General features: G+C 38.0%; 1 protein-coding gene across 1 annotated transcript; it reads left to right on the top strand.

Annotated features, from left to right (window-relative positions):
• Nucleotides 1-925: 925 nt before the first annotated feature.
• Nucleotides 926-18,178, top strand: LOC120124653 (ubiquitin carboxyl-terminal hydrolase 26-like). Its single transcript, XM_039143262.1, is given in 14 exon segments — nt 926-1,081; nt 1,595-1,691; nt 1,810-2,406; nt 3,242-3,497; nt 3,708-3,939; nt 3,942-4,434; nt 7,234-7,342; nt 7,879-7,941; nt 8,153-8,224; nt 8,397-8,621; nt 12,794-13,051; nt 16,194-16,335; nt 17,446-17,635; nt 17,992-18,178. Coding segments are annotated over 12 exon segments (2,619 nt in total). The 5' UTR covers nt 926-1,081; nt 1,595-1,611; the 3' UTR covers nt 17,538-17,635; nt 17,992-18,178.
• The last annotated feature ends 1,317 nt before the right edge of the window (nt 18,179-19,495 follow it).

Genomic DNA, 19,495 nt, shown 5'->3' with positions numbered 1-19,495 from the left:
ATCCCTGTGCCAAATGATAGTTTTCTAAGCTAGTTTGGTCATTCCATTCGTGATCTTGTTTTCTTTGGAAGGATTGATTTGTGCAAAGGCTTTCAAGACTTCCTCGATGGTGAACTCTGCGCACAGCTTAGTATTCTCCTCCGGTGAAATGCATGTAGTAATGATGTTGAGAATTACTTCGGATGGTTCAGCATTGGACGACCGGAATAAAGTGGAGAAATAGTCGGTAGCAACATTAAAAATGTCTTCAATCTGATCGACCCAGCTGCAGTTCTTACCATCAAGCCTCTTAATCCAATTTTTCTTTTTCCTGCCATTTGCCTGACATGAAAAAAATTTGAATTTCTGTCCCCGTTTTGTAGCCAGGCCACCCTTGACCGTTGGATCCAATAAATTTCATCTTTGTTAATTAGGTCCCTTAGCTCTCCTCTAGCAGCCAACAAATTCTCCTCTGTATCGTACGTGATTGGAGAAGCTTCAAGTTGGCTAATTCGATTTCTCAGGCCCGCTTCCTTTTTCTTTGCAGACGATCCTTCATACACATCTCATAACTCCGTATTAAAATTGAATAAATATAATTATTTTCGTGAAGCTTATTATCTATTTTTCATGAACATTCCGCGGGATACCACCACAATCAGTTAATTCAAAACCAAGATGTCGTGCATCATTAATTTTCAACAAAGAATAAATCTCAATCCCCGTTAAGGGCAAAAAATTCTGATTTAATGATTTATTTAAAAGGAAATTTCCAATTACATCATTAACAAATAATATACAATAATAAAATTGAATTATCAATTACAAAATGAACAGTTATCATATTAAAAAAAAACAATAATTCGGTGACTAATCGCGTAGTTTTCCATATATACGGAAATGTTCATTTTTCCTCCCTAAAAATTCCCGACCCGCTCTCTTCACATCCCCGCCAAAGAAGCCTCTCATCACCGCTTGTTCCAGTCTCCTCGTTCTCTTCCCCCTGTTTTATTCCACGCCCTATCCTTTATTCGCTGTTCCAATCCCTCTATTGCACTCAATTTTCCGGCAGACCGTTCCAAAGCCTAGAAAATTAAACAAGGTAATTTCGGAACCCTAAACTTAACTTGAAGATTTATACTCGAGTCTTGGGATTTCAGTCCTGGCTCGGCTTGTGTTTCTGGTCTATATTTGATTTTCCTCTTGTCAATCCTACTACTTGTTGATCACGTTCTCTCTCTGTTTACTTTGTTCGGAAGAATATAATTTTTCTTGAAAGGTTTAGCGGAAATGGGGACCCTTATTTTCCGTTACACTGCCATTCGTGGCCTTGTTCCGCTGCTATTGACGTGAAATTTGTTCATCCCGCTGTTCCCTAGCGGTAGCGGATGATGGATTGGAACTGTTCCTTATATTGCCAATAAATGTTATACTGGTTGCTGTCCCAATAGTGTCTCTTGGAGTTTTTGTTTCCATCATCTTATTTCGTTTCTCAGTTCATTGTCTTGTGAATTTAATGCTTATGCTCTAAGTCTGCTCTCAGTTAAACTTACAATTTTGCTTTATTCCGTAACAGCATCACATGACAAATTTCTCTTTGTTGTGCCCACAACAGGGTCGGTCAATGATAAAATGAGCCGACCAACAACCCGAAGTAAAAATAAAAGAAACAGGCAGGTGGAGAATGATGATACAACTACTGAAATATTAAGGTACTATCTGTTTTCTATTTAAGACATAATTATTTTACTTATTTTTTTCCCACGGGGCACAGGAGAGTTGTTAATCTTTATATTAGTGTTCTTTATGTATTTTATTTTCTTCGTGCAGGAAAATTCATCTGACAGGTGAAATAACTGATGATGATGTAAATCAGCTGTACATGATCACTAAACCGGTTTGCCAGGGATGTCGTGTGAATACTAAGGACAACCCTAATTGCTTTTGTGGGTTGACTCCATCTCCAAATGGAAGTAGGAAAACTGGCTTATGGCAGAAAAATTCGGATATTGTCCAGGCCCTTGGTCCAGATCCATGTAAAGATCTCCGTACTTCTGCTCATTCACCTGCTGGTCTTACAAATCTGGGTGCAACATGCTATGCTAACAGCATTCTACAGTGCCTGTACATGAACAAATCATTTCGACAAGGTGTTTTCTCTGTTGAACCTGATGTTTTGAATAAACATCCTGTCTTAGATCAACTTACACGACTTTTTGCGCAACTGTATGCTAGTAAAATGGCTTTCATTGACTCTGCGCCATTTATAAAAACACTTGAGTTAGATAATGGAGTTCAACAGGACAGCCATGAATTTCTGACCTTGCTTTTTTCTTTGCTTGAACAATGTCTAAGTGATTCTAAAATTCCCAAGGCAAGGACAATTGTTCAAGATCTCTTTCGAGGAAGTGTATCACATGTTACAATGTAAGACTGATTTCATCTTTGCTAGTTTGCCAATTATAATTTTCTATTTCCCCATGGCATGATTTCTACTTTTCTTCTGTCTACTTGGTTTGATATGTTTTAGAGGCTTATATAAGATCTTCATATTATGATCGAGAAAAAGGATTAACTAACCTAAAATGGGAAGAAAACTGAGAGAGCTTAATAATATAACCCACTCTTTAATATCGAGGGAAAAAATAGTTTGCACTACTTGTATGATGTTTTTAAGAGGGATTGCATGCCATTTAAAACTTTTTCTTGTTTACTTCTGTCCACTTAGGAGGTTCTTCCTTCATGTGAGTTTTAGATCACACTGAATTTATGTTATTTTGGGAATCCTTGTTCTAAAATGCACATGATTAAGGTTCATTTAAGTTACCATGAATGCACTTACTCGTTGCCTTATTTCAAACAATTCCTTCAATGTGAACTTGCTTTAGTCTAAGTCTTTGTTATGCTTGGCTTAACATTATATGAGGTGCATGAATCAACAGCCTTTATTGATCATCTACTATTTACAAGCCTCCTGTATTATAGCATCTACCTTATAAACATTTCATTAATCAAGTTGCATCCACTTTCTGTGGTGAGGTTATTTGTTAATATCTTGGTTTTTTTCAGTGTTACTAATTTGTACTGAGGTATGCATTTTACCTTTCACCCATTTATTTTCTTACACCTTTGAATATTTATATATATGTATATAAATGGTCTTCCTGCTTATGGTATTTGAAACTGTAAGTTTGCTATTAACCATATGGATGCAACTATAGTAGAGGTAGACGAATGTGTTTATGTTATCCTGCTTTCATAGGTGCTCAAAATGTGGCAAAGATTCTGAAGCTTCTTCAAATATGGAAGATTTTTATGAGCTTGAGTTGAATGTCAAGGGCCTGAAAACTCTAGAAGAGAGTTTAACTGATTACCTGAGCGTGGAAGAGCTGCATGGCGATAATCAATATTTTTGTGAGTCATGCAACACAAGAGTTGATGCTTCTCGCAGTATCAAGCTGCGCTCACTGCCTAATGTGCTTAATTTCCAGCTTAAGCGCTATGATTTCCTTCAAAAGGTAATTGATGGTGTATTTGGTATCAATTTGCTCTTTGCTTTAACATTTTACAATTAATTTTAGCAGATCCTTCCTTTTTATTGTAACCTTTAACTTGATGCACAACCAATTCCATTTTGTGTTGTCTGTAGTAGAAGCTCCTGTCAGTAGAATGCTTCATCAAACAGTCATAACATTATTAATATTTTGGGTTCTTCAATGTGTCAGTAGACTACGTCAAAGAAGAAGATCACTTCTGTATTCTCCTTTCCTGGGAAGCTAGATATGCGGGGGAGGTTGTCGAAGCCTTCTCAAGTGGAGTTAATATACGACTTGTCAGCAGTTCTTATTCACAAAGGAACTGCCACAAACAGTGGCCACTACATAGCTCATATTAAGGATGAGAATACAAGGCAGTGGTGGGAGTTTGATGATGAGCATGTCTCAAACTTGGGTCATCATCCATTGGAGAAGGCTCTTCAACTTCCTATACTAAATCTAATCGAACCGATCCATTTCATTCGTCTTGCATAGGAGTCGGTGGCACTGCAAATGGAAATCATTTGGATCCCATTAAGCTGCAACATGAAGAATCTAGTGGTGGGAGTCATGTAGAGATGTTTTCATCTACTGATGCCTACATGCTAATGTATAATCTTAGTTGTGTTAAGAAGAATAGTGCCAACACAATGGAAATAGAAGGGGATGCAGTTTTCTTACATGATGGAATTTTGCTTCCATCTCATCTTTGTCAGGAGATAACAAACTTGAATTCATCATATGTTGATGCTTGTGAACAATTCAAATTGAAAAAGAAAAGAGAACTAGAACACATAGCTGAAAGGAGACAGGAAGTGAGATCAGTGCTATCTGAAGCTCCCGTTCATTCTGTTGAAGAACCATTCTATTGGATTTGCACTGATTGGCTTCGTCAATGGGCTGATAATATTTCTCCACCGTAAGTACAGTGCCACATTTTATTGAAACCTGGTCTTATAATCTGCTCATGCACATGTGGATGTTGATTATTGTTCTCTAAGGTGTGGAATAATGTGTATCAGTGATCTTACTTAAGTTTGTAATTTTTTTTGATAGAAAATTAGGCCTCATTAAAAACCCCGTTTTTCACCCTCCATGTTGTGCAAGTAACATGAAGGACGAAAAAGGGGAAAAAAGTGCCTAAAATATATTAGAGGAAACAAATAGAACAACAAAAGCAGACCAAAGCGTCTGCAAACACAACCCAAAAATACATAAAACTTAAACACAGTAGCTAAGCATAAAAAATAAAACTCCTACACCTCAACCCAAACAGACATACGCCATAACATCACCCTATCCCATCTTTAGCTAGTTTGTCAGCTTCCCAATTTGCAACCCTCAAAATATGCTTGAAAATGATATCCTTCCCTGACAAAAGGGAGACAATATCCTTCACCAATGCTTGAAACATAGGAGTGCATAACCCCGGATTCAAGATCCACTTCAGAGCAGTGCTTGAATCTTATTCAAGAATAGTCCTCTGAAAAATAACAGAGTTTAAATCATCCAGAAGACATAACCCTCTCTTAATCGCCAATAATTCAGCCAAGATAGGAGGACCACCCCCAATACTCTCAGAAAACCAATGAAGCAACGCCCCTTTGCTGTCCCGGATCAGACCACCAATACCTCCTTTATCCCAGCCCTTAGCCATCGCTCCATCAAAATTAAGCTTTAAAAAACCATCCGGAGGAAGAACCCAACAAATTGATTTAGGAATACCATTTCCTTGTCTACCCACTAAATCAACAAGTTTTAAATCGCCCACAAGTGAATCTAAAGGGATATTCACATCCTTGTGCTTAGCAACAAACTAGGAAGCTATTCTAAAATGAACAATAAAGAACAGTCTCACCACATCTAGCTTTGCTTTCTGAAAAACTACCTCGTTTCTACATTTCCACACTGACCACATCAACGCCCTTGGAATAAATTTCCATATCAAAGACTTCGGAAGTAAATCATCCCACAAATTAAAAAAGCCGATGATATTTCTAGGGATCACGAAAGACAAATTCCAACAATTCAAGAATCTAGGCCACAGACTCCAGGCGACCTCACAATGCAAGAATAGATGCGAGACTGATTCCATTTCTTGACCACACAATGAACATAAAGAATCGACTATCCCTGCCACACCATGCTTCAGTAACTCCACCTTAACCGCCACTCGCTGATGAGCAGCTTGCCAAATAAATGACTCCACCCGAGGAGGAGCTATCCCAACCCAAATATGCCTCTCCCATATCTCCTCCTGCTGAGTACCATCTTGATCGAGGAAAACGTTCATGCAAGATTTAGCTGAAAAACAACCTTCTCCATTCCCTGACCAAATCCAACAATCATCTACACATGGCGTAATAGGAAAATTGTTCAATAAGGACAGCAACTGTAGCAGTTGTTCAACCTCCCAATCCGCCAAATTCCTCCTCATTTGAATGTCCCACACCCAGCCAGCGCCATTATTGACCCTAAACTCCATTACTTTCCCCAACTTGTTGCTCGAGAGAACATAGAGTCTAGGAAACCTTATTTTCAAAGGTACATCACCCAGCCAAACATCATTCCAGTACTGCACAGAGTTCCCCTTCCCTGTCTTCAGACGCATATTCTTCCTAATATAATCCCCAAATCCATCAGCTGTAAAGAAATTCTTCACCACACCTCTCCAAATCCATGATGCACGGGCTGGCCACGAATTCCCCAACATTATACAATTCGGTTCCATGTCATACACACCACATACCACCCTCTTCTACCAAGACTCCTTCTCAGATGCAAACTTCCAAACCCATTTCCCCAATAAGGCCCTGTTCAAAAGAGATAAGTTCGGGACCCCTAGACCCCCCATCCTTTTTGGTTTACTAACTGAATTCCACTTTAACCAGTGGATACATTTTTGATCCGCTGCCCCCCCCCCCACAGAAATGAAGCCATTATGGAATTCAATTTCTTTAACACAGAAATGAAGCTGGAATTTTGAAAATTGAAAGAAAATAAACGGGGAGCGAGCACAGAACTGATTTAACCAACACCACCCTTCCAGCAAGCGACAGGGAAATAGACATCCAACCACTTAACTTAACATGGAACCTCTTAACAATTGGATCCCACATGGCAGCCGAATTCCTCTTGTACCCCAAGGGTAATCCTAAATAATCAGATGGAAGACAACCTACCGAACATCCAATGTCATTAGCCCAAGAAGCTACCACCCCATCCTCAACATTGATGCCATAAATGCTGCTCTTAGCTAGGTTTAGCTTCACCATTAACTCATATATTAATAGCACTCTTCTAACATTCCTCAAATCACGAGAAGAGCCTTTACTGAAAATAATAAGATCATCCGCAAATTGCAAATGCGAAAGTTTAAATGCTCTATCTTGGGCACCTAAATCAAAACCTGAAAACAGTCCCATGTCAACTGCTTTAGTTAGCAGTAGATGCAGTAACTCGCCGGCCAAATTAAACAACAGTGGCGATAACGAACAACCCTGTCTCAGACCCCTCGCTGGGTGAAATTTCTCTGTAGGAGACCCCTTTACAAGAACCGAAATGGAAGCTGAAGACATACATTGATACATCCATGACCTCCACTAAATTTCTGAATTTAATCCTCTTTGTGGATATTTTGTAATTTTCCATGAAAACTGTTGCAAGGTTCACTCTTTTCCCATTTTTACTTTATTGCTGATGGTTTGATGTCTTGCAGTGTCTTAGATAATTCATCTATCCAATGTTCTCATGGAAAATTACCGATTTCCAAAGCTGGCTCTGTGAAGCGGTTGTCAGCTGAAGCCTGGATGAAATTGTTCTCTAAGGTAGCATCATTGTAATCATCTTAACTCTTTTGCTCCAACTGTCTACTGTTATTTCCTTTTCATCGTTGATTACGCTTTGATACTTCGCTTGTCTACTTTTTTTTTTATCTTTGCTGTTTGGTTAAGTTTCTAATAAAATGGACGTGCAGTTTATTCACAAAAGTTCTTATTTCATTACCTTCTTTTTTAGTTAGCTTGCTTATATTCCACCTTATGATATTCACTTCCATCCTACAATTGGTTCTTCCAACGATATGCAATTTCCTAGAAGAATAGATAATTGATGCAAGCTTTGCATACTTTTCTACTGCCCCCATAGCTATATAGTGATTGTTATAATAACTTTCTCTTTCCTTCTTGCTGCAAATTTACCTTATTTATTTTGTCTCTTGTCAAATCATATAACTAATAGTTGTTATGCAAGTGGTTTTGTACATGTGTAGATATTCTTGATTTTCCATTTGGATCTCTTGCTTGCCTCTCCAGTGTGATGTCAATCACCTCTGATTCATTTTGATGGTGTTTGTGCAAAGCAGTACAATGGGGGGCCAACATTTGCCAGAGATGACTACTGCATGGACTGCCTTATTGATGTAGCAGTACAATGAACTTATGAATGACCCAACAACCTCTTTATAGTTAAAATTGATTTTGAGCCCTTATGGTGAGGAATTTGCTCCTGAAGTTAGATTTTTATCTGCAGATTATTGACGCTTATATTGCTTTCAGTTGGTGATCTTTTTATTTGTTCTATTTTATGTCACGAGGATAATGGTTGTAATATCCTTCTTCCTCGTTTGTTGTCACCAGCATGTACGCCTTCTGGAGAGGCCACCTAAAGTGGCTTACAAACGTGGTTCCTTTTTCCAGAAGGGTTCTTCTGTAAGTGTGCTACTATTTACACACACATTCATTAGTTGAATCTGAAGATAATGATAACTACTGGTGGCTAGTGCTATTTATTATTTTTAATTATATATTTTGCACTATCCAATTTGCTTCTTCATCTAAAATATTAGTTCAAATTTTAAAGTCTCACATCTTTGGATTTTAGACAGATAGGTTGACCATTATCACTGAGCATGACTGGAAATGCTTTTGTGAAGAATGGGGTGGTACTGAGGAGAATGGCATATCTGTTATGATTGAGCTCAGTAGCTCTAATGATTTGGCTGGATGCTGTGGGGACATGTCAATATGTGAGCAGCAGCTTGATCTTTCAAATGAAGTAAATAATGAGATCGAGTCTAGACAGCCAGTGGTTAGGACCTGCCCGGAGGTAATATTGAAATTCTTCCTGTTTTCTGATCCATGTAGCTATTTTGTTTTAGAATTTATGAACATTGGATTTTTTTCTGGAGTTAGAATTGATGATAGTTAGCTAAGACTATAGTCTTGCACGGAAGAAAGATTTGAATTTGAAGTACTAGAAAAAACAATTGAAAAGAGACAATGCTATATATATTTTAATTATTTATTTTTCTTCGAATAAACAAGTGAGTTCTTATGCATTCAAGCAGAGACTGCAGAAAATATGATTGTAGGTGGTGGAAGAAGGAAATATTGCTTTTTCCTCTTTCCGGTTATAGAAGTTTCCTCATAATTTTAAGTGCAAGGATGATTCACATGATTTGAACTTTCTTAGGGATCTTTTTTTTATAATAAAGAAGGCCTCGTTAAAAATCCCTTCATATCCGTCAAGCAACAAAGACTTGACGAACATTGGAAGGAGGAAAAGAGTGCCTAAGAAATTTTATTGCATAATACCCAGGTGCAAAAAGATCACAATACCGCCAAGAACCCTTGGCAGCCCTCAACACTGTGCAAAGATGCACTACAATTAAGCATAAATAATTACCCTACAGAATACAACCTCCTTATATGACTCAACTAGGAACAAACTTATACAATGACCTAAGCTGTCAAATATTCCCTAGAATCTAAACAACAACAAAAATAAATCCCCTCCACTTAACCAATCCCTAATTTGGCGAATTGATCCGCTTCCCAATTAACTGCTCTCACCACATGCCGCACAATGACACCTTTATCTACCACAATCTCTGCAATATCTTTGACTAAGGAAAGGAACATCGGGGTGGAACTAGCTGGATTTTTTATCCAGCCCACTGCCACCGCTCTATTGGATTCCAAAATAAGCCTTCGGTTTGCCGACATCCCCAAATCCAGAAACAAATTCAAACCTCTTTTCACCGCCATCAACTCTGCCATAATAGGAGGTTCGGATCCAATTCCTTCAGAGAACGAACCTAGCATCACTCCTTTCTCATCTCTAATCATCCCACCAATGCCACTCTTCGACCACCACTTATCCATAGCGCCGTCAACATTCGCTTTAACAAAACCGGAAGGAGGAGACCAACTAGCTACCTTTAAAGGCCTCTTAGCAGAGCACATCACACGATCAACTAACACAAGGTACCCCACAAGGCTATCAAAAGAGACCGTCCGATTTGAAAATTTCGAAGAAAACCAAGCTGCCACTGTGTACCTCGATAGAAAAGATAACATAACACAATCCAATTTACCTTTATTAAAAGCAATATCATTTCTCATTTTCCAAATCGACCACAAAACAGCTCCTGGGATGAACCCCCAAACACTTGATTTGGGTACAAGATCTGCCCAAACTGAAAATAAAGCTTTAGGACACTCTAGAATTGCAAAGGAAGCCTCCCAACGACGCACAAAGCTAGCCCATAACCCCAAGACACCTTGCAAGAAAAGAATAGGTGAGAAACCGTTTCTTGAACCAACCCACATAACGGACACAATGGATCTTCGATATCTTACACCCCACGTTTTAATAACTATACTTTGACAGCAATCTTCTTGTGCACCACTTGCCAAACAAAAGATTCAACTTGAGGAGGAGCCGCACTAGCCCACACGTTAGTTTCCCACGGAAAACAATCGACAACTCTATTAAGAAAAATTTTAAGGCACAATTTCACTGAAAAATACCCATCTCCTTCACCTGTCCATACTAGTCTATCATCAATCAAAGGTGTAGGACTGAAGTTATACAACAAAGCCATAAGCTCATTCCATTGTATCATCTCCCATTCAACTAAGTTTCTTCTCATGGCGATATCCCAAAAACAGCCTGACGAGTTAGATGTCCTGAATTCAGCAATCTTCCCCTCCTTGTTCTTTGATAATGTGAACAAATGAGGGAACCGAATCTTCAATGGAAGTCCATCCAACCAAGTATCGTGCCAGAACTTGATTGAGTCCCCCTTGCCCGCCTTGAGTTGAAAATTACTCCGCAAACATACTCCAAACTCAACCTCGGAGCAACAATTCTTCACAACCCCATTCCAAATCTAAGAAGTTTTATAAGAGGCCGAACTCTCCAACCCTATAGACTTCGGGTCAATATTATTTTTACAACAAATTATTCTTTTCCACCAGGACTTCTTCTCATTGGCAAACTTCCAAGTCCATTTACCCAATAAAGCTCTATTCATAAGATCGAGATTAGGAACCCCGAGCCCTCCCAAAGCCTTAGGGTTGCAAACAGTCGCCCAATTTACCAATGAATTTTGTTCTTCGTTCCCAACTCTCCCCAAAGAAACCTTGCCATTATTGAATTAAGTCTCTTCAGAACACACCTCGGCAATTTGAAAATCGACATGAAGTAAATTGGTAGAGAGCAAAGAACCGACTTTATCAACACGATTCTTCCAGCTAAGGATAATGAGGCTGACTTCCACCCCGTCAATTTTTTGTAAAACTTTTGAATAACCGGATCCCACAAGGAAATCGAATTTTTCTTCGCCCCAAGAGGTAAACCCAAATAATCCGATGGGAACGAACCCACAGAGCACCCAATAGCTGCAACCCACTCACTAATGACCTCGTCATTCACGTTAATACCAAATAATCTGCTCTTCGAAAGATTAATCTGCAACCCCGACATCAACTCAAAGGTCATAAGCACCCTCCTCACATTCTTTAACTCCCTAATTGAAGCATTACAGAAAATTAACAGATCATCAGCGAATTGAAGATGAGATAGCTCGAACGAATCTCTCGGACTCCCAATCTGAAAACCTATAAACAAGCCTAACCTCACAGACTTTGACAACATCAAGCTCAGTAGTTGACCAACCAAATTAAATAGAAGCGGAGAAACAGAGTAACCCTGATGGAGACCCCTCGCAATATGAAATTCAACCGAAGGAGAACCATTCACCAACACCGAGATGGAAGCCGTAGAAACGTACATATTCATCCAAGATCCCCACTTCCGAAAAAATCCCATGCAATCCACTATTTTCGATAGTAAACTCCAATCAATTGAATCGTACCCTCTTTTGAAGTCAACCTTAAACGCAACTCCTTCATGGCCTTTTCTCCTCCAACATTCAATCCCCTCATTTGCGATAAATGAGCAATCCATAATTTGCCTACCCGGGATGAAAGCAAATTGGGAAGGACCAACAACCGTGTCCATACATTGCCGTAATCTCCTGTAAAGCACCTTTGACAAAACCTTGTATAATACTCCCACAAGGCTTATCGGTCTAAAGTCCTCGACAGTTTCCGAACTGAACTTTTTCGGGATTAGGGTAATGAATGAATGGTTTACCCTTTGTCGGTAATGAATGAATGGTTTACCCTCATAAAAATCACAGAAAACCTTCATAATGTCCTCTAGAAGATCCGGCCAAAATTTCTTGAAGAACCCCATTGTCAGTCCATCCGGGCCCGGTGCCTTGTTGCTATCCGAAGACGAAATTGCTTCCCATACTTCTTCCACTGAGAATGGTCTTTCCAAAAACGAATTCTGATCCTCTGAGATCTTGGAAAAATTAAAATCCAATGCCTCTACCTCAACTGTAGGTTTCTTATTATACGCCTCTTCGAAGAAATCAACCACATGCGCTTTACTATCGACAGGATCCGAAGTAAGTTGACCCCCCACTTTCAGCTCTTTAATAGCATTCACCCTTCCTCTGTTTGCTTGTTGCATCTCCACTTTCTTAGGGATCTTAGATGTTATGAGAACTTGAATATTGTAATACTGGCTAGAGTGGAATTGTAACATCTGCCGAGGCTGTTGAGACTTGGGAGGACTTGCCAACCTCATTTAAATGAATGTAAATAGTGCTTTCAGAAATTATTTTGTTATGGTTGCCTCAGTGGATCATAGAACATTTTGGGTGTTATGTCATATGCCCTGTGGACGGGGCAAGTTATGACATGCTGGTCCTGGTTGTTGATGAGACAATTTTTATAGAAAGGATTGAACATAGTGCTTAAAGATTATTTTTATATTTAATAATGCTTAAAAAAAATTTCATATTTACTTGCATCAAATCCGGGGAATGATTTATGGTAAAAGTTGCCCTACGCATGGTTGCATTTTAAGCTGCCAGTATTCTTATATATTTTCCAGAGTTTGGATTCCTTGATATTTTCCAGGTATGTGAGGAGTGCATTGGAGAAAGAGAAAGCTGTGAGTTGATGCAAAAGCTTAACTATACTGATGAAGAAATTTATGTATATCTCATACGTGGAAAAGAAGCACCAAAGTCAATATTACAAGCATCTGAGTCCTCTGAGCCTGATCGACGAACCTTCAAGCGATTTCGGAGGACAAACAGTGGAAATTTAGTAAATTTAAAAGTTTCTGCAGCTACATCAATATACCAGTTGAAAATGATATGGGAATCACTTGGGGTACGCAATGTTAAGTTTGTGGAATTTAACTATGATGTTTTTCTAATACTTGTGCTTGTTTTGTATGTTCCTTTTTCGTAATTAATTATATATCTTTATATTGCAGAACTGTGAACATGTATCCCCTTTGTCTAGAACTTCATGTTCTCATGTTTCAGACAACTTTTATTGGGGCTGACAGTCTTCTCTGCCTATGAACCATTTTTCCTACAATTTCTTTGCTTAAGGCAATGCTTTTGGTGAAGTATTGTTGTTGAGTCCAATAAAATCTTTTTTTTTGATAAGATTAGAAGGCCTCATTAAAAACCTCCTTCTTGATTAATGGATCTTGAAAAGAAGCTCCTTAATCATTGGAAGGAGGAAAAGAGCGCCTTAGATTTTCATAAAAGAAAATAAGATTACAACCTCGATAAATCTCTTCGAAATAACCCTTACAACAGTCTATAAATCCCACCCGAACAGGAATCAAATGCTAAACTGAAACAGCAAACAACATAAAAATTAGCCTATTCCAGCCTTTGTTAAAGCATCGGCGTCCATATTAGATGACCTAGCAACCCAATTTATAACCCCCCAAAGATCTAAGATTGTCAACTATATCACTAACAACGAAAGCATAAACAACTGGGCATGAATTGACATTGTTGATACAGTCTACTGCAACCCTGCTATCACTCTCAACAATCAGCCTATCTTTGACCCCCCCTTGAGCAGAAGCATATAATGAAATACCCCTCTGAATAGCTTTAAGTTCGATCATAGTCGGAGGTCCCGGACCAGCTGACTCTTGAAAAGAACCTAGGACTGAACCTGAATGATTCCTCCAAATACCTCCTATACCCGATTTCTTCCAGTCACTACTAACGGCTGCGTCCACATTCAATTTAAAAAAACCAGAAGGGGGAGGTCCCCAAGGGAATGAGGAAGACTTCATAGAGCTATAGGGCGAGTAGGAATCTGCTAATGAAGGATCCATAATCAAGGAATCATTATGAATAGAAACGTCCTTGTGCTTAGCTAGAAACCAAGAAGCCAGCCTAACTCGTGATAAGAAAAATAACTCTAACTGATCAAGCTTTCCCCCTTCAAAGAAAATAAAATTTCTGGCCTTCCAAATGGTCCAAATGATAGCCCCAGGAATGAAAGTCCAAATAGAAGAATTTGATTTCAACTCATCCCAAGCAGTAAGAAAGGTTTTTGCATCAGCAGGAAACACAGAACTAAATCTCCAAAAATTATAAAACTTGTACCACAAAGCCCATGCAACCGAACATGTAAAGAATAAGTGCGTGGAAGTTTCCTCAACCAATTTACAAAGAGGGCATAAATCATCCTCGATACCTTGAACCCCTCTTTTAATCAGTTCGGAATTAACAGCTAGCTTGCCAAGCGCAACCTGCCACATTAAAGATTCAACTCTAGGAGTACCAAACCTCTCCAAATAATGTTATTCCAGAAGCAAACATCATCTGATCCTGAAGCACAACTTTTAATACAAGAACTGACTGAAAAAACACCATCCCCACTGCTTTTCCAAAGTAAAATATCTCTGGAATCTTTAGACAAAGAATAGGGAAAGATGAAGCTCACCAAGTTACACCATTGTTCAACCTCCCAATCATTTAAATTTCTTCTAACTTGAACATCCCAAACCCAGCCAGAAGGAAGGAATTCCCCAAACTCACAAAGTTTACCAGATCTATTAGAAGAAACCGAAAACAATCTAGGAAAAAGAAACTGAAGCGGATAATCTGCAGCCCAACTATCTTGCCAAAAACGAATAAGCTTACCATTTCCAACATAAAAACTACACAAACTTCGAAACTTAGAGCCAAAGGAGTCTTGTTTGTAATGATTATTAACCACCGATCTCCAAAGCCAAGAAGATTGAGGAGGAACCTTGCTATCAAACAGTAACCTTGAAGAATCAATGTTGTATTTGCTACAGATAAAATTCCTCCAAACAGAGTGTCTCTCATTTGCAAATCTCCAACACCATTTCCCTAGCAATGCTCTATTCATACTAGTCAGATTCCGGACTCCCAGACCACCCTCGTTCTTAGGTTTACATACATCATCCCATTTAACCCAGTGAATCTTCTTTGAACCATTTCCCCCTCCCCCTCCCCATAAAAAATTAGACATGATCGAGTTTAGAGCCTTAAGGATTGAAACTGGAATCTTGAACATAGACAAGAAATACGTAGGCAGTGAGGACAGAACCGATTTGATCAAAACCAGTCTCCCTGCTAATGAAAGTGTAGCAGCCTTCCAACCCGCTAATTTAGTATGAAAATTCTGCACCACCGGTTCCCAAATAGCAGATGCATCCTTAGTTGCCCCTAATGGGAGACCTAGGTAATTAGAGGGGAAACTCCCAACCAAACAACCAATAGAAGCTGCCCAGGTCTGAACCTCCTCTTGGGAAATATTAATCCCAAACAAACTGCTTTTCTTTAGGTTAAGTTGCAGCCCTAACATAACCTCAAAAACTCTGAGCACCATCTTCACATTCATAATCTGTGTTTTCGAAGCTCCACAGAAGATAATTAAATCATCAGCAAACTGTAAATGTGTGAGCTTGAAAGACCCTTCTTGCCAACTGTCAAACCAGAAAATAGTCCTTCAGAAACAGCCCGCAGTATTAATAAATTCAACAAACCATTTATATTGTTGCATTGACCTTCACAATCTTGCCACTCTTATTACGATATGTTATTTACTTATAAAATATTAGAAGGTTATCTTGCAAGGCAACATTAATTTCCTTAATTACTCAATTGTTGCCAATTAGCTTTGTGGAATTTAAAATCACTTATTTGAAAAAATAATTATTCAATGTGGAAAATGAAGTTTTTTTCGGAGTTCATTGCATGTTGGCTTGACCCTGCCATTAATTTGGTTTTAATAGCAACCTTTGATTTTTTGGACCAAATGTCAATCTTTGCTTGAAAGTGTAGCTGTAGAGAATTTCTTAATATTATTTGTTCTAACAAGGTTTACTCGATTGTCTACCTGAAATTATGAAATTGTTATTTTCGTTGTATTTCTTTTAGATGCATTTGTCATAAGCATTTCTTGTCAGTTATAGGAAAATAGGTTTTATTTCAATAGCAGTCTTATTGACAATCACTATATATAGGTTGTTAAGGAAAATCAAATACTTCACAAAGGATCCCGTATAATTGATCAGGAAACTGCTACCCTAGCTGACATGAATATATTTCCTGGAGATAGGCTTTGGGTGAAAGATTCTGAAATCCATGAAGATCGAGATATTGCCGGTAACTTCTCTTATTTTTGCCCCTTAGTTGGATGTGATTTAAAAGAAACTAGAGAAACTGTTTTCTGTTTTAATGTCTTTAGCTTAATCCTTTCTGCTATCGGGGATTTTACCAATTCTTCATACATCATTTTGATTTCTACAATAGTTTAGTGCTCTTAAAACTTCAACCAGCATGAATACATTGTGCATAAGAACCTGACATGGTTACATGAGAGTTCTTGTTATATTGATTTTTTTAGAAAAAAGAAATTCAATGACATTAACAAACAAGGAAAAGTATAGGAGGAAACCTAAATATGTTAAATTTTCTCGTTCTGAGAAGGTTAAAAAAGCTTTATAGAAACTGTCTTACCCAGAGGATGGAAAAGTAAGTCTAGTAGGCATGTGGAATGCTGCTGCTGTTCGATATGAGCTTCAGCTGCGTTAAATCTATCAAGCTGAAAAGTATTTTGATTCTGGAATATTGTTTTCCAAAAAGGAAAATTATGTGGATGGGTATCATTTTGGCTCTTGCCGTTTTAATATCCCAATATATATGACTTGCTATATATTCTCCTATAGTAGTTGGATTCCATTCCCCAATCCCCACCCCAATCAAAACACACACTAGCGGTTGGTTACATTGTTTTGACATTAAACATTGTATTTGATTGTGACCATATTCCATGTCAACATTTTATTGGTAATGCGTATAATAGTAATTTCAACTTCACATGCTATTTTTTATGGAGTATAGTTATTACCAAAACTTATTATTAATTCCCTGGCTGAGTTAGAAGTCACAAGTTATGTGACACCAACTTAAGGGGAAATACTTAAATAAAATCATAAAACAAAATTTTAATTATTTATTATTAACTCTTTTTCATTAATATTTCTAAAAAAAACTATGCATCTGTTTATTATTTCAGTTATTTCTACTATATCTTTCTCTTTTAAGATTTTACTTTACATATTATATATTTCTTCTATGTATATAATAAGTAACATATGAGTAGTTTATATATCTACATGCACAAGCACACATATTTACTTCCATTCTAAGCTTCATCACCCAAGTGTTTAATTAATGAATCAACATTGTTTGCTGATCCTTTGTGGTGCACAGATGAGCTTTCTGACCGGAAATTGAATGTTGAAAATGTTGAAGGATTTCGGGGAACACTACTGATGGCAAATATTTCGTCTCAAGTTGTTTAGATGAAGTATTCTCCTTTTTTTTCCATTACAAGATCCTACTATTTGTAGATATTGATGCTGGAAGTAATCTTGGAATGTTTTGATTTGCGTGTTAGGAGGTAAGTTGCCTTAGCTATATTTATATGCGCTAACTTTTGGCTGTTATATCCTTTATATGCGTCTCTTTTAGCCTCCTTCTTTATCATTTCGATGTATTACTTAAGCTATTAAAAAGTTTTAGTGCAAATAAGGTGCCGTAGTTGGTAAGCAGTTCTGTTAATGTACAGCATGACCCAAACTGTCGAGGTCATAGCTTTTATGATTGCTTATTTACACATAAATAGATGTTTGAATATGCATAATGTCACTTGATGACATTGGTTTTGTGTTTGAATACCTTTGTAACTTGTTGTCTGGCTTTCGCGGCGAAAGAAATCAATGAATGATCCATAAAATGCTGTATTTGTGCAAGCAGATATTAGGAACGGTTGCTGCTTGGAGGAATTATAATGTGATGCAATGTCCCATCCCCAGCCCAATTTTGTGCCTTGATAATTTCCAGAAAACCGTAGGACCTAGACAACCATGGCAGAAGAGAACAAACGTGTGGTGACCACAGACGCAGCGATAGAAGAAGGTAAAAGAAAAAAGAACTTTTATTATATATAAAAATTACTGGTATGAACTACAAGTCGGTTGGAATATATAGTATTCCTTGCATGTAGAGAGCTGGGGTGGGGCGATATGTAGTTACGGATGGTTAAGAATTGATGGTTGTGGACTTATGCATGTACAAATACGAGTTACTGTAATACCTTGTGAAGTAAAGGGTTATGAAACATTAGTATTACATGGTTTTAGTAAACCTGTTGTGTTGGGTTCAGCAACTTTACTTCCTACCACCTAGTTCTGTCTCTGGTACTGGTATTTGGTAAAAATAACACTTCATGCTGCAATTACGTCATGTTTTTGTTTTCCAATTTTAATTTGTATTGATGACATTCTTTTTGAAAGAGAGATTATGGGGGCGGCTCCCCAACCCTGACCCAAAATGTTAAGCTTTCAACGGACTGTCCTGCCCCGAATTTTGGAGTAAATTCTTGTTCAGACCCAATTTGACATAATTTTCCTTTATATTTATTTGGTGAAAATAGAATGATAATCGAAAGAATGGAGGGAATTGTAATAATTAGAGAAATTATACTAATAATCCCAATTCGGATGAGAATTTTTTACCTAAATCTAATTTTGTGTAGACCTTGACAATCTCCATTTGTGTCGAACTTACCTTCCATCTCCATTCTATGAGAGTCATTTTAATTTTACTGTAAACTAGTCTGTCTTCCAGCTTATGAAAACATGGCCATATCTAACATCACAAACAAAATGGGAACTCGGTACATTATCATAAACAATAGCGCTGAATGATTCGCACAAAACTTCCAATAATGCACTTCTCAAGGGGAATTCCCAGGTTGTACGCATGATGGTTGTCTGCCTTTGTGAGAAATATTGCGAACCTGGATCTCCTATCCTCTGTAATATCATAAACTTGCTACACATTTAATATGTAGGGATTTCCGAGTGCCTTGTACCTATGGATGAATGGTATTTGTGCCGAGGAGAGGATGCTACATACCCTGTTTAGAGAGACACATAAGGACCTACCAATTTGCCCCATAATCTGCATGATTCTGGATGCGTGGGTTGTCTCTATGTACTCTACACTTGTCCCACGCACTTGGTGGGTATGGAAAGCTATTGTAAACAAAGACCTAAGCAGCCCTCTTCACATTCACTTCAACTCTTGTCCATTATCGGAGGGTCTAATCTTCGACCAGATATTCCACATGGTCACCTTCCAAATCTGTCATCAACAGAGCTTATCAGGTTTTTTTTGGGGAAATACACTGAATTTGCATTAACCAGAAATAGCATCAGTCAGTACAATAAAGCGAATAAAACTAGGATAATCATCA

This window comes from Hibiscus syriacus, unplaced genomic scaffold (genome assembly GCF_006381635.1).
Source record: "Hibiscus syriacus cultivar Baekdansim isolate YM2019G1 unplaced genomic scaffold, ASM638163v2 tig00110422_pilon, whole genome shotgun sequence".
In the NCBI taxonomy this organism is placed as follows: Eukaryota; Viridiplantae; Streptophyta; class Magnoliopsida; order Malvales; family Malvaceae; genus Hibiscus; species Hibiscus syriacus.
This window is presented reverse-complemented; position numbering and strand designations above follow the sequence as displayed.